We start from the raw sequence: 12,409 nt of genomic DNA on the forward strand, positions 1-12,409 counted from the left end.
TTCATATCGGTGTCAATCCTTTGAGTCCAAGATGTTAAATTCAACACTCGGCTACAATTTTACTTCAGCAACGGAAAAAGATGAGCAGCTCCTGGGGAGAATGTCACACGAGACCATGGAACAAAGCACAGCAGAGGAGAATGTGGTGCTGGGTGTTCTCCGAAGGCTTTCTCTCTCTGGGTCGTCTTGGACAAGAAGGGACAGTGTGACTGTTAAATCCCTGTCATCCTTCAACAAGGCTGTGGAAGAGAACTGTGAATATATCAAAGGCTTTACCGAGAGTCTCTCTGTATTCCTCAATCGTCTTTTCTCTTCAGACCCCAGGTTGTACCAAGAATACAGAGAACGGGGGCTCAGCTCCAACAACCATGAGTCTGATGATGACCTGCTGGAAGATAACTCCGTCCAGGCTGAACCCCAACCTGATGATGCCATCGTGGTTAAGAACTATCGCCCTGCTCAGCTTATCTGGAGCCAGCTTCCAGAGGTAAGGTCATTTCTTGTATCTAAACTGAGTTTGGAAATATTGGTAAGGGACCTTCACTCATCTGAAGCGCCATCAATGAAGGTTGATGCTTACCTACTTGTCAGGGTGGCTGGTAGTTTGGCTGGAAACAATATGCTTTTGATAGACGTACACACTGTAGAGGGAAGTGCCAGGTATGTGTGTATATAAGTGTGTGTATATTTATAGGCCCCTGTGATTTACATACGGTACATATCTATATATCATTATATTTCCCCCAAGTCCTGTTGCTGCCCAGTCCTCGTGTGTGTGTGTGTGTGTGTGTGTGTGTGTGTATATAGATATCTACTGTATATGTGTATACATCTGTATATGTGTGTGTGTATATATGTATGTGTGTGTGTGTGTGTGTGTGTGTGTGTGTGTATATATACAGTATTTCAAGAATGCGTATCACTTAATTAATAAATATATATATCTCTATACCCCCCAATCACGGGTGCCCCCCTCCCCTGCTGCTGAATCATCCTGCAGGCACATGCCAGCTGCCGCCCAGATAACTGGACAAATGTGTCCAGTTGCGGGCACATCAAAAGACAGAGGATCAAAGAGATCCTCTGCCCTTTGCTAAACACCTCCGGCAGGGCCAGAAATGTTTGGCATAGCAAGACAGGGGAACAAAGGGCTCTCCTGCTGTTGTATGCTGCGTACCTTTTGGCGCTGTAATTACAGCGCCAGAGGTACGCGGTCTCTTCAAAGGCAGGATGATCAAAGTGATCCTCCACCTGAAAGTGCCAGTATGCGCAGGCTGGTGAGGTGAAGTCATATCGCCGCACCAGCCCTTGTGCACCTCCCTGCAGGCGTGCTCACACGTCTGCAGCGCTGGCTACTCGGGAGCGAGCGCCTCCGGATTTAAATAGTCCGGCGGCGGAGTGCTCATTAGTTGAGCCATGCAGCCCCATCCACCAGCAGGAATGATCCCCTGGGAAAACGAGCCAGGCAAGCGAGCATTGAGTAACCCTTTCCCTACCCCCCTAGACCAACAAGCATTATTATTATTGACCCTCTTATTCCCTAAATCCCACTGCCACCAATATTATTAACCCTTCCCCACTGTCACCAATCCCCATATTAACCCCTACGTTGCCTATCCCTAATCCATGCAATACACCCTAACCCCTGCATTATATAATTTACCCCTCCCTTGCCATATCCCTGCATTACCCTATACCACCAACGCAGTAACCCTTTTCCTTATAGTCTATTGAACCCTGCAGTGCCCTTCGATAGCCCTATACCCCTGTATCCCACCATAGCTCTTGTAACCCCTGCATTGTTATATTATCCTTTTAACCCCTTAGGGATAGTTTATAGCCAGGTGGGAGGGTGTTGCTGCAGTTACGTGTGTGTGTGTGTGAGAGAGAGTGTATGTCTAGATTGATTTTGGGGTGGAATTGTATAGTGTTAGTGTAGTTGGGTTTATTATCGTGCTGTTAGTGTATTACTGTGTGCGTATATAGGTGTATATATATTTATATAACCATAAATATATATAGATTAGGGCTGCAGCTATCAACTATTTTTGTAATCAAGTATTCTATCGATTAATCCCACGATTAATCGAGTACTCTAATAACAAAAAACTAATTAAAATGTTTTTCTTTATAAAAACTCATCAGCTGCCCCCTCAGTGCCATCAGGCCCCTACTAGTGACATCAAGCTGCGCCCCAGTGCCACCAGCTACCCCTCCTGGCCATGTCCCCAGCGCCAGTGAGATAAAATACTTACCTCTTCTATTGGAGCGCCAATCCACAACTCGTCCATCTTCTCTAGCGCGCTGCACTGTCGTCCTGTCAGGATACAGTGCAGCGCGTTGCGGGCCGGCGGGTGACCACAGAGCGGCCGGTGAGCAATAGCAAGAGCTTCACTTCCGCTCTGTGGTTACATGACACAAACAAATCCTCAAGGATTTTTTTGTGTCAAAGAACTCTGTTCATTTCAGCCCTAATATAGATATAGAAGAAATAATTGACTGTAGACTCGGTAATTGTTTAATAAATTATTTTTCAAGTACAGCATATAGTCCTTTGTCACCGCCGTAGTACAACATACATAGGACAGGAAAAGGTAGAGTAACAGGTAGAATAAAGGAAATGGGCAGAGTCAGCAATAGATGGTTACGCCTATTATTATTGATATTAAGCATTAAGCCCAAATATTAATATTTCCTTTAACACACAGCATGCCCTCAAACCTCCTGAATTGTAGATCTGTAGTTATATGTAAAGCTTAAACTTGGTGCTTCACACCTGGGAGGCATCTTGGCATTGACATTTCTTGCAGCCCTTTACTATCATTTTTGGATGACTCAAGTATACAGTAAAAGGAATGTAATATACAGTATTAGAGAATAGTTGACAGTGTAGTATACATTTTTAAAGTGACTCCATTTTTAACTAAAAAAAACTGGACCATACCTTTCCATATCGCCCACTAGACCAAGTGCAGTTCGTTAAGGGGGGTTCATAAGAACAACTCTGGCTGTAGTAGATCAAACATGTGATTGTATTCCTTAGGTACTTATTGACCAGGCCCTTGAGATCTGTTCATCGTTGGGGACAGGATTGGACAACCCTTCTATTGTGTTGTGTCCATTTGCCTAACTTATAAGATGATTGCTAGGAAATCTCACAGCTGAAACCTCCAGTTCTTGTATGAAGCTTCTAGTACTTACATTCATTGGTGGTGTTTGTTCTTGTCATTTTGATGACCTCACAACTTGATCTGCTATGTAGCTCTGGTATAAACACTAGTCCCTTTTTATGACATTGCACAAGTGTTTTTTTTATTTTATAACCCAAGTGAATTTTGCTACAATCCTTAAAAGTGTTCTCCAGGAATAATGATTTTTTAAAGTTTTTTTTTTTTTTTTGCACGTGTTCTCTACCTACCTACATAAACAGAAGATTCATACATGCATCCCGCATGTCCATGTTATGGTCCCCATGTGGTGCTTACATTTCCTATAGCATGGACATGGTGACGTGCTCCCCTGCAGCCAATAACTGGCTAGCGATGGGAACAAGCAGTGTATAATGTAATGGAAAAAGGAATCCAGCCAGCAAAGGAGGCAATAGGGACAATAATACATTTACTAATGTATTGTTAACTTTCTGTACATGATGAATACCATTTGCTGAAGTGACACAACCCCATTTAGGTGGCTATACAAGTCGGCTAAATGCTTTTTCGGCCAACTGCTATTCCTGCTAAAGGCTCTTTCACACTTGCGTTATTGTCTTCCGGCATAGAGTTCTGTCGTCGGGGCTCTATGCCGGAAGAATACTGATCAGGATTATCCTAATGCATTCTGAATGGAGTGAAATCCATTCAGGATGCATCAGGATGTCTTCAGTTCCGGAACGGAACGTTTTTTGGCCGGAGAAAATACCGCAGCATGCTGCGCTTTTTGCTCCGGCCAAAAAAACTGAAGACTTGCCGCAAGGCCGGATCCGGAATGAATGCCCATTGAAAGGCATTGATCCGGATCCGGCCTTAAGCTAAACGTCGTTTCGGCGCATTGCCGGATACGACGTTTAGCTTTTTTAGAGTGGTTACCATGGCTGCCGGGACGCTAAAGTCCTGGCAGCCATGGTAAAGTGGAGCGGGGGAGCAGCATACTTACCATCCGTGCGGCTCCCGGGGCGCTCCAGGCGCATGGATGACGTGATCGCATGGCACGTCGTCCATGCGCATGGGGCGCTCTGATGTCATTCTGGAGCGCCCCGGGAGCCGCGCGGATGGTAAGTATACCACTCCCCCGCTCCTACTATGGCAACCAGGACTTTAATAGCGTCCTGGGTGCCATAGTAACACTGAAAGCATTTTGAAGACGGATCCGTCTTCAAATGCTTTCAGTACACTTGCGTTTTTCCGGATCCGGCGTGTAATTCCGCCAAGTGGAGTACACGCCGGATCCGGACAACGCAAGTGTGAAAGAGGCCTAACTCCCCCATTTACTTGCATGTGTAACTGTGTTTTCAACAGGGAGAAAATAAGCTGCCCGACACCTCTGACAGTGTCTTGTCTCCCATGAGAGCACAGAATCAGGCCTGTTGTAATCCAACATGCACAATCCTCCTTTCCACCAATAGGTGTCAATGGGGAGAGTCAGGACAACCCTGTACACATGAAATTGTCATCCAGTCCCACCTAAACTGGTGGGTTTGATCATTGTTCATCTGTGTCTGACTGTCTTTACGTTCCTCTAATAATCAGCTTGCATCTCCTGATGTCTTCTATCTAAGGCCTCATGCACACGACTGAGTCCTCAAACCATGGATCTGAAAAATACGGACACCTTCTGTGTGCAATCCACATTTTTCTCACTCCCATTCTAGAAATAACTATTCTCCTCTGCAATACGGACAAGAATAGGACATGTTCTAAAACCTGCAGAATGGACCTTTGGATTCGGACAGCACCTGGATGATGTTTGTGTGCTGTCCGTTCTCTTTTCGGACCTGTAGAGTGCTATCTGGTGTGGATTCAAAATATGGTATTGAGTCCTTGGGGTAATATGTGGCTTGATTCTTGTGTTCTGGTTGTATACACTCACCTAAAGAATTATTAGGAACACCTGTTCTATTTCTCATTAATGCGATTATCTACTCTGAATGTCAGAATGGGAAAGAAAGGTGGGCTACAACAGCAGAAGACCCCACCGGGTACCACTCATCTCCACTACAAATAGGAAAAAGAGGCTACAATTTGCACAAGCTCACCAAAATTGGACTGTTGAAGACTGGAAAAATGTTGCCTGGTCTGATGAGTCTCCATTTCTGTTGAGACATTCAAATAGTAGAGTCCGAATTTTTGTTAAACAGAATGAGAACATGTATCCATCATGCCTTGTTACCACTGTGCAGGCTGGTGGTGGTGGTGTAATGGTGTGGGGGATGTTTTCTGGGCACACTTTAGAACCCTTAGTGCCAATTGGCCGTTTAAATGCCATGGGCTACCTGAGCATTGTTTCTGACCATGTCCATCCCTTCATGACCACCATGTACCCATCCTCTGATGGCTACTTCCAGCAGGATAATGCACCATGTCACAAAGCTCGAATCATTTCAAATTGGTTTCTTGAACATGACAATGAGTTCACTGTACTAAAATGGCCCCCACAGTCACCAGATCTCAACCCAATAGAGCATCCTTGGGATGTGGTGGAACGGGAGCTTCGTGCCCTGGATGTGCATCCCTCAAATCTCCATCAACTGCAAGATGCTATCCTATCAATACGGGCCAACATTTCTAAAGAATGCTATAAGCACGTTGTTGAATCAATGCCACGTAGAATTAAGGCAGTTCTGAAGGCAAAATGGGGTCCAACACCGTATTAGTATGGTTTTCCTAACATTTGCTGGAAGTAGCAATCAGAGGATGGGTACATGGTGGTCATGAAGGGTTGGACATGGTCAGAAACAATGCTCAGGTAGCCCATGCCATTTAAACGATGGCCAATTGGCACTAAGGGGCCTAAAGTTGTATGGGAAATTATAAAGGCCTTCGCTGTGTGGAATGCCTGAGCTATCGCCGAGTGAGCGGATGTTGTAGGATCATAAGAAACCAAAAGAAGTTCAGTTAAAGGAATCCCGGACACTGAGACAATGGGAGAGATACAGTATATAAATAGTACATGCATGTAGGAGTAGATGAGTTTGGTACATCTTTTGTACACCGTTATTTCGTCTCAGTTTACAACAGAGTGTAGACCAATTTTGCTTAGTAAATTTCCCTTAAAGGGTTTGTCTACTTTCCTATATTGATGACTTCTCAGGATAGGTCATCAAAATCAGATAGGCGGAGGTCTGACTCCCGCCACCCCCGCTAATCAGCTGTGTGCGCTGCGTTCTCCACATGGATTACCTGCTCACCAACTACATTGCAGCAGCGAGCAGAGTAATTACAGCTCCTCCGTCCCATTCACCTGGATAGAACAGAGTGTAACTACAACAGTTCCTTCCCAATCAAGTGAGTGGGATAGAGGAGCTGTAATTAAACCTGCTTGCCCCTGCAGTGATGACTGCGAGCAGGTAATAGTGAAGATAACGCAACGCAGTCCACCCCCCGCTGATCTGCCATTAATGACCTACTCTGAGGAAAGAAACAAATGTAGAAGCAGCACACGGTCCTTATTGATGTTTTCTTATAGATGCAACAGCCTCACCAATGGCCCTGGATCCAACGGCCGGAACATATAGATAAATGCAGACTGTGTCAGCAGCATCTCACATCATCGACTTTTATTAGGACTTCAAAGCAACAATACAAATAGCAGCAACGTTTCGGCCGATATACAGCCTTTGTCAAGCCTGTTCACATTGTATTACATCCACATATTTATGGTAAAAACAAGTGCGCCACCCCCATCCAGATTATCTAATTACAGGTAATGGTATAATCTACCAAGGATTGAAAGGCAGGCTATACAGGAGTTAGAAAATAATAGGAAGTTGACTTTGAAACCGGCAGACAAGGGGGGAGCCGTGGTCGTGATGGACACAGATAAATATTTGGGAGAGATTGCCAGACAGTTGGATGACGGTGAAGTGTACGAGGTCCTCATGAAGGATCCCAAATGGAATATAGCAGGTATCTTGGGAGAGATGTTGGATAAGGCTTTAGAGGATGGTATCGTTGCTGCTATTTTGTATTGTTGCTTTGAAGTCCTAATAAAAGTCGATGATGTGAGATGCTGCTGATACCGTCTGCCTTTATCTACTCTGAGGAAAGGTCTTCAATATAGGTAATTGGGCAACCCCTTTAAAGGCTATGTACACTTTCTGGGGGCAATTTTTTAAATTAGTGTTTATTAAAAATATAGAATCCGTTTTTTTCTGTACAGAGATGAGATGCTCTAATAGAGGGATTTCAATTTTCTCTTTTTTCAGTCAGTCAGGGAGCTGATGGGCTCCTTATCTCTGCTCTCATCAAAGCTCAATCCTTATCTTACTGATAAAAATGTGGCTTAAATAAGTGTTTATGACCTCTTAGTAATTTAGAGATGAGGGTTATTAGATGACTCGCACAAAGTGAAAATACCAGTCACACAGCTAGAAAAACGGTTAACCCTTTGACAGAACGGCTCAATATTTTTAATAAAGACCATTTGAAAAAAAGATATTTAGCCCCAGATGAGTAAAATGCAATAAAAAAAAATGTCCCAAATGTATGCATAGCCTTTTAAGTCTCCTCTATGCTCAACCACCATTTTAGACTCCAACCATGATCACTAATATAACCCCTGCAAAGTCCAAGGATAATGGCTTTCTGCCTGCTTCTTCATATTCTTTCCGTAGGAATATGCAGTTTTTACCTACTCGTAGTCACCTTTTCTAGCAATGTATTGCTTTTAATTCATGAAGCCCAGCTTGCTATGTTTTACCATTTTTCACCTGGGGGGCACAATTATTTATAGAAATATTAAAGAAACCACACTTTATAAGCTCTGTAGTTAATGAATAGAGCGCCTATGTGCGTATTGTTTTATGAGCTCATTAATGGTAATAATATGACACTTATTGTATTACCTCCTAAGGCTAATTGACATGGAATTATAAAACAAGGCTTGTAATCTGTGGTAAGACAAATGAGTCATTGTGTTGAGATCACGAGTACTTACAATGGCACATTTTAAGTCGCCTACCTCACTAAACATTACAGGCAGACTGGTAAACGTCACATATAAGGTATCCATAATTTATGTCTTCAAGTCTGCATGCTACGTAACACTTTTTCTGGAAATCTGAAGATTCTTTATTTCTCTCCTAGCTGGCTCGCCATAAGGTCTAAATTTAATTGGAATTCAAGGACTCTTGACTTGTTAAATTCAAGTACTTTTGTTTGTCCATGTGTAGCTTTCTTGCAGCCGTTAGGTGTCCCTAATTATATAATGAACACCTTTTGGAGCCATTTTTATTTGTAATTTGGATGCATTTTGGGCTGAAAACATAGGTTTTTATTAAACCTATTAAAAAAAATGTCAGTTGGCTTCATCAGCGTTCAACTTAGATATGATCATAAATCTGCATAGAACAGGCGTCAGCAACCTCTGATACTCCAGCTATTGAAACCTCTACGGCCAGCATGCTCCTATTACTTCTATGGGAGCTGTGAGAGCAACATGCAAGAGTTGTAGTTTCACAAAATACCAGAGCTTGCTGACCCCTGGCTTAAAATATCATTCAAGAGAGGGTAGAGTGGCCGGAGAACGAGCTGATGGGTTTATCACAGGATGGAACACTGCAGCTTGCTATGTACTGTGAAATATAGAAGCTGAAGTAAAATGAAACAACATTTTTAACAAAAATAACAATTGGGGGGGGAGGGGGGGGAGAGTCAGCCCAAAATACATCAATGCAAAAATGGCTTCACAGTCTTGGACAGCAATATTGGTAGTCTGTCCCTAGGATAGGCCATCCATTTCTGATTGAGGGTAGTGACTCCCAACACCCCCAACAACCAGGCCCAGCTGTGTAGATCTGATCGTAGATGCGCCTGCTGCTGCAGTTCTCATTCACACACATGAGGCAGATCTGCAGTACCCGGCACAGCCTAGTGGACAATAATGTGAGCGCTGACCTGACTCAGTCAGCTGATCTGTGGGGTTGCCAGGATTCAGACCCCATTTAGATACTACTGGCCTCATTTTAATGTTCTCTTTTATTACAAAAAAAAATATAGTATTTTTATCAAATGTAGTAATGGGAACTCATCATGTAGGTAAAGTAGGGGCAGCAGAGGATATAAGCTACTGAAATGATGCATCTCCTGATCTCTTACAGGTACAAGAAGCTGGAATTCTGGATAAAATCTCACCAGAGGAACGCAAGAGACAAGAGGTAGAATATTTCACTGCTGACATGTACAGTAGACACGTTTGCTCATTAGTACATACAGTGTTCATAGAGGAGCTCCTCTCCATAATGTGTCTGCCATTCCACTCCCCCCAGCAAGATATTGCGGTTGAAAGATCTTTCTTTATGCTGAACTGTAAAAAGAGGGAAGGATCTAACTTTGCATTCTTCAGAAATATAATACATTTGCAGCAACCTGCATGGGAGGGAAGGATGAGAGGAATGGTAGTGGCTATGATGATGGCGTAGCAATCTACCTACTGGAGGTCCCTGGGGTCATACTGTGACTGGAGGGCACACCCATTCTTCCCTTAGGACACACCCTGGCACTGGGGCTCCTGCCTAGTGTAAGTTGGGGTGCCCTTGATGTTAGGTATTTTGGCAGGGTACAAGGCAGGAGGCCAGAGGCCAACAGTGGTGGGGTCAATGGGGCCTGTTGGTTGCAATAAATAATGTCTATGTTTACTGGATTGATGATGGGAGTAGTAGTCATACTAAAGGCACAGTTTCAAAGTATATCAGTGTAGTATTTCTCCCAGTTACGGTGCATAGGCACCAACAATGATGGTGGTAATAGTGGTCCCTGACTCTAATGACACTTTCCAGTCTCTCCAAATAACCACAGACCTGCAATTCTGTTATTATTAACCCCTTCTACAGTGGAGATTTATGAGGATGACTAGTCCATCCCAAAGTGTGGTGGGTGCTGGAGGCAATTATCCTTTCCACAGCAGCAAAGTCTCTTATGTCATACATGAGTGAATACCTTGCTGTCTTGCACAGCCTGTTAGGTTCTGGACCTTCTGAGATGTCTGGCCTCTTTCCTTCTGGGATATTCTGGTAGTAGAGCTGCTCCTCTGGCAGATGTAGTCTCAGACTGATGATCTCTGAGCGTGGACCCGATTGACATTTCTAGTCTGCTGATTTTTGTCTCCTCGAAGAAGCCAAATATGTCACTTCTGTGGATGGAGAATTTCAGAGATACCTAGTGGCAACCAAATTGACCTAAGCAGGACAAATCTGACCTGGTTTTTCTATGTATCCATGGGGGGACTCTGTCTCCATAGACCATTAGTTGTGGGTCTCTAGTAACTACCACTCTTCTAAAGCCATGATAGACGGACGGATGACATAAATATGATATAGCATTTTTTTTTTTATTATGGTGACGTCCCTTTAAATTTGAGGCATGCAGGAGACCAAACCATTGGTATAGCGCTGGGGTGCAGTGTTTGCTCAGCTTTGACGTTGCACTTACAGTACTGTGTGTTCTTTTTGTAGGCCATATTTGAAATAATCACCTCAGAATATTCTTACCAGCACAGTCTTGGCATCCTCTTCCGGCTCTTCAAAAAGTCTGATGAGCTGAAGCAGACCATTAATGGCACAGACCACCATCATCTCTTCTCCAACATTGCAGATATCCTTGAACGCAGCAAAAGGTAATTGGACTACGTCCATGTGCCAGGACTTTTTTGGAACAATATTACAGCTGACAGGGGCGGATTAAGTATATCATAGGCCTGGGGCCATTTACCCATCTTGGGCCTTCTCTGTCCATTTGCCCCGACCGTCCCCTCTTTCGCGTTGTGCCCCATGTTTATTTTTTTTCTGGTAAATATTAAAGGGATTCTGTCACCAGGATTAACGCTATAGCGATATTTATATGTGCCCATCAGTCTGCTTGCTATGTTTAAAAACATTTTAAACATAGCAAGGAGACTGATGGGCACATATAAATATCGCTATAGCGTTAATCCTGGTGACAGGATCCCTTTAAAGAAAACTATGCCATGTATATAGTGTTGATGCCCATTACCCCTAAAGGATGCCAGGAATCTGGCAAACATTTTGGGGGCAGCGTATCAAGCGATTTTAGAGGACGGCTATCGTCAGTGCTGAACCTAATGTAAATTGGGGGTTATCAGCCGTAGGGGGGCCCAGTTTTAATTTAGGAGAACCTAATACCCTTCATTTATCTAGGTCAGATATGTTAAATTTAAGTCTATCGTATAACATCCCCAGCCCCTCATGGTGTATAGCATATGACACTCCGCAGTATACAGTGTAATACATCACAGTATATAACACCCATAGCCCCTCATAGTATATAGCGTACAACACTCTGCAGTATACAGTGTAATACCCCACAGCATACAGTATATAACATTGCCCAGTATACAGTACCCCACAGTATGCAGTATAGCACCCTATAGAATACAGCACCCTACAGTATGCAGTATAGCACCCTATAGTATACAGCATCCACAGTATACAGTATAGCACCCTATAGTATACAGCACCCCGCAGTATAGCACCCTATAGTATACAGTACCCCGCAGTATGCAGTATAGCACCCTATAGTATATAGCACCACAGTATGCAGTATAGCACCCTATAGTATACTGCACCCTATGGTATAAAGCACCCCATAGTATGCAGTATAGCACCCTATAGTATACAGCACCCACAGTATGCAGTAAACCCCCTTTTAGTATACAGCACCCCACAGTATACAGTATAGCACTCCACAGTATGCAGTATAGCAGTACAGAACCCCACACTATACAGTATACAGCACCCCACAGTATACAATAGAGCAGTACAGCAACACACAGTATGCAGCACCCGCAGTACAGCACCCCACACTATACAGTACCCCACAGTATACAGTAGAGCAGTACAGCACCCCACAGTATGCAGTATAGCAGTACAGAACCCCACACTATACAGTATACAGCACCCCACAGTATAAAATAGAGCAGTACAGCAACTCACAGTATGCAGCACCCGCAGTACAGCACCCCACACTATACAGTATACAGTACCCCACAGTATACAGTATGCAGTATAGCACCCCACAGTATGCAGTATAGCAGTACAGAACACCACACTATACAGCACCCCACAGTATACAATAGAGCAGTACAGCAACCCACAGTATACAGTACCCCACAGTATACAGTAGAGCAGTACAGCACCCCACACTATACAGTAGCTTACAGAATAATAGCATAACAGCCC

General features: G+C 43.7%; 1 protein-coding gene across 1 annotated transcript in view; it reads left to right on the forward strand.

The window, feature by feature from the left end:
* Positions 1–12,409, forward strand: part of ARHGEF16 (Rho guanine nucleotide exchange factor 16) — a 64,445-nt gene that overhangs the window by 31,550 nt on the left and 20,486 nt on the right. The window contains exons 4-6 of the mRNA XM_044282129.1: positions 318–487; positions 9,314–9,370; positions 10,667–10,827. Coding sequence (XP_044138064.1) covers positions 318–487; positions 9,314–9,370; positions 10,667–10,827 — 388 coding nt within the window. The remainder of the gene's footprint in view (positions 1–317; positions 488–9,313; positions 9,371–10,666; positions 10,828–12,409) is intronic.

The sequence above is a fragment of the Bufo gargarizans genome, chromosome 2, assembly GCF_014858855.1.
Source record: "Bufo gargarizans isolate SCDJY-AF-19 chromosome 2, ASM1485885v1, whole genome shotgun sequence".
NCBI lineage: Eukaryota > Metazoa > Chordata > Amphibia > Anura > Bufonidae > Bufo > Bufo gargarizans.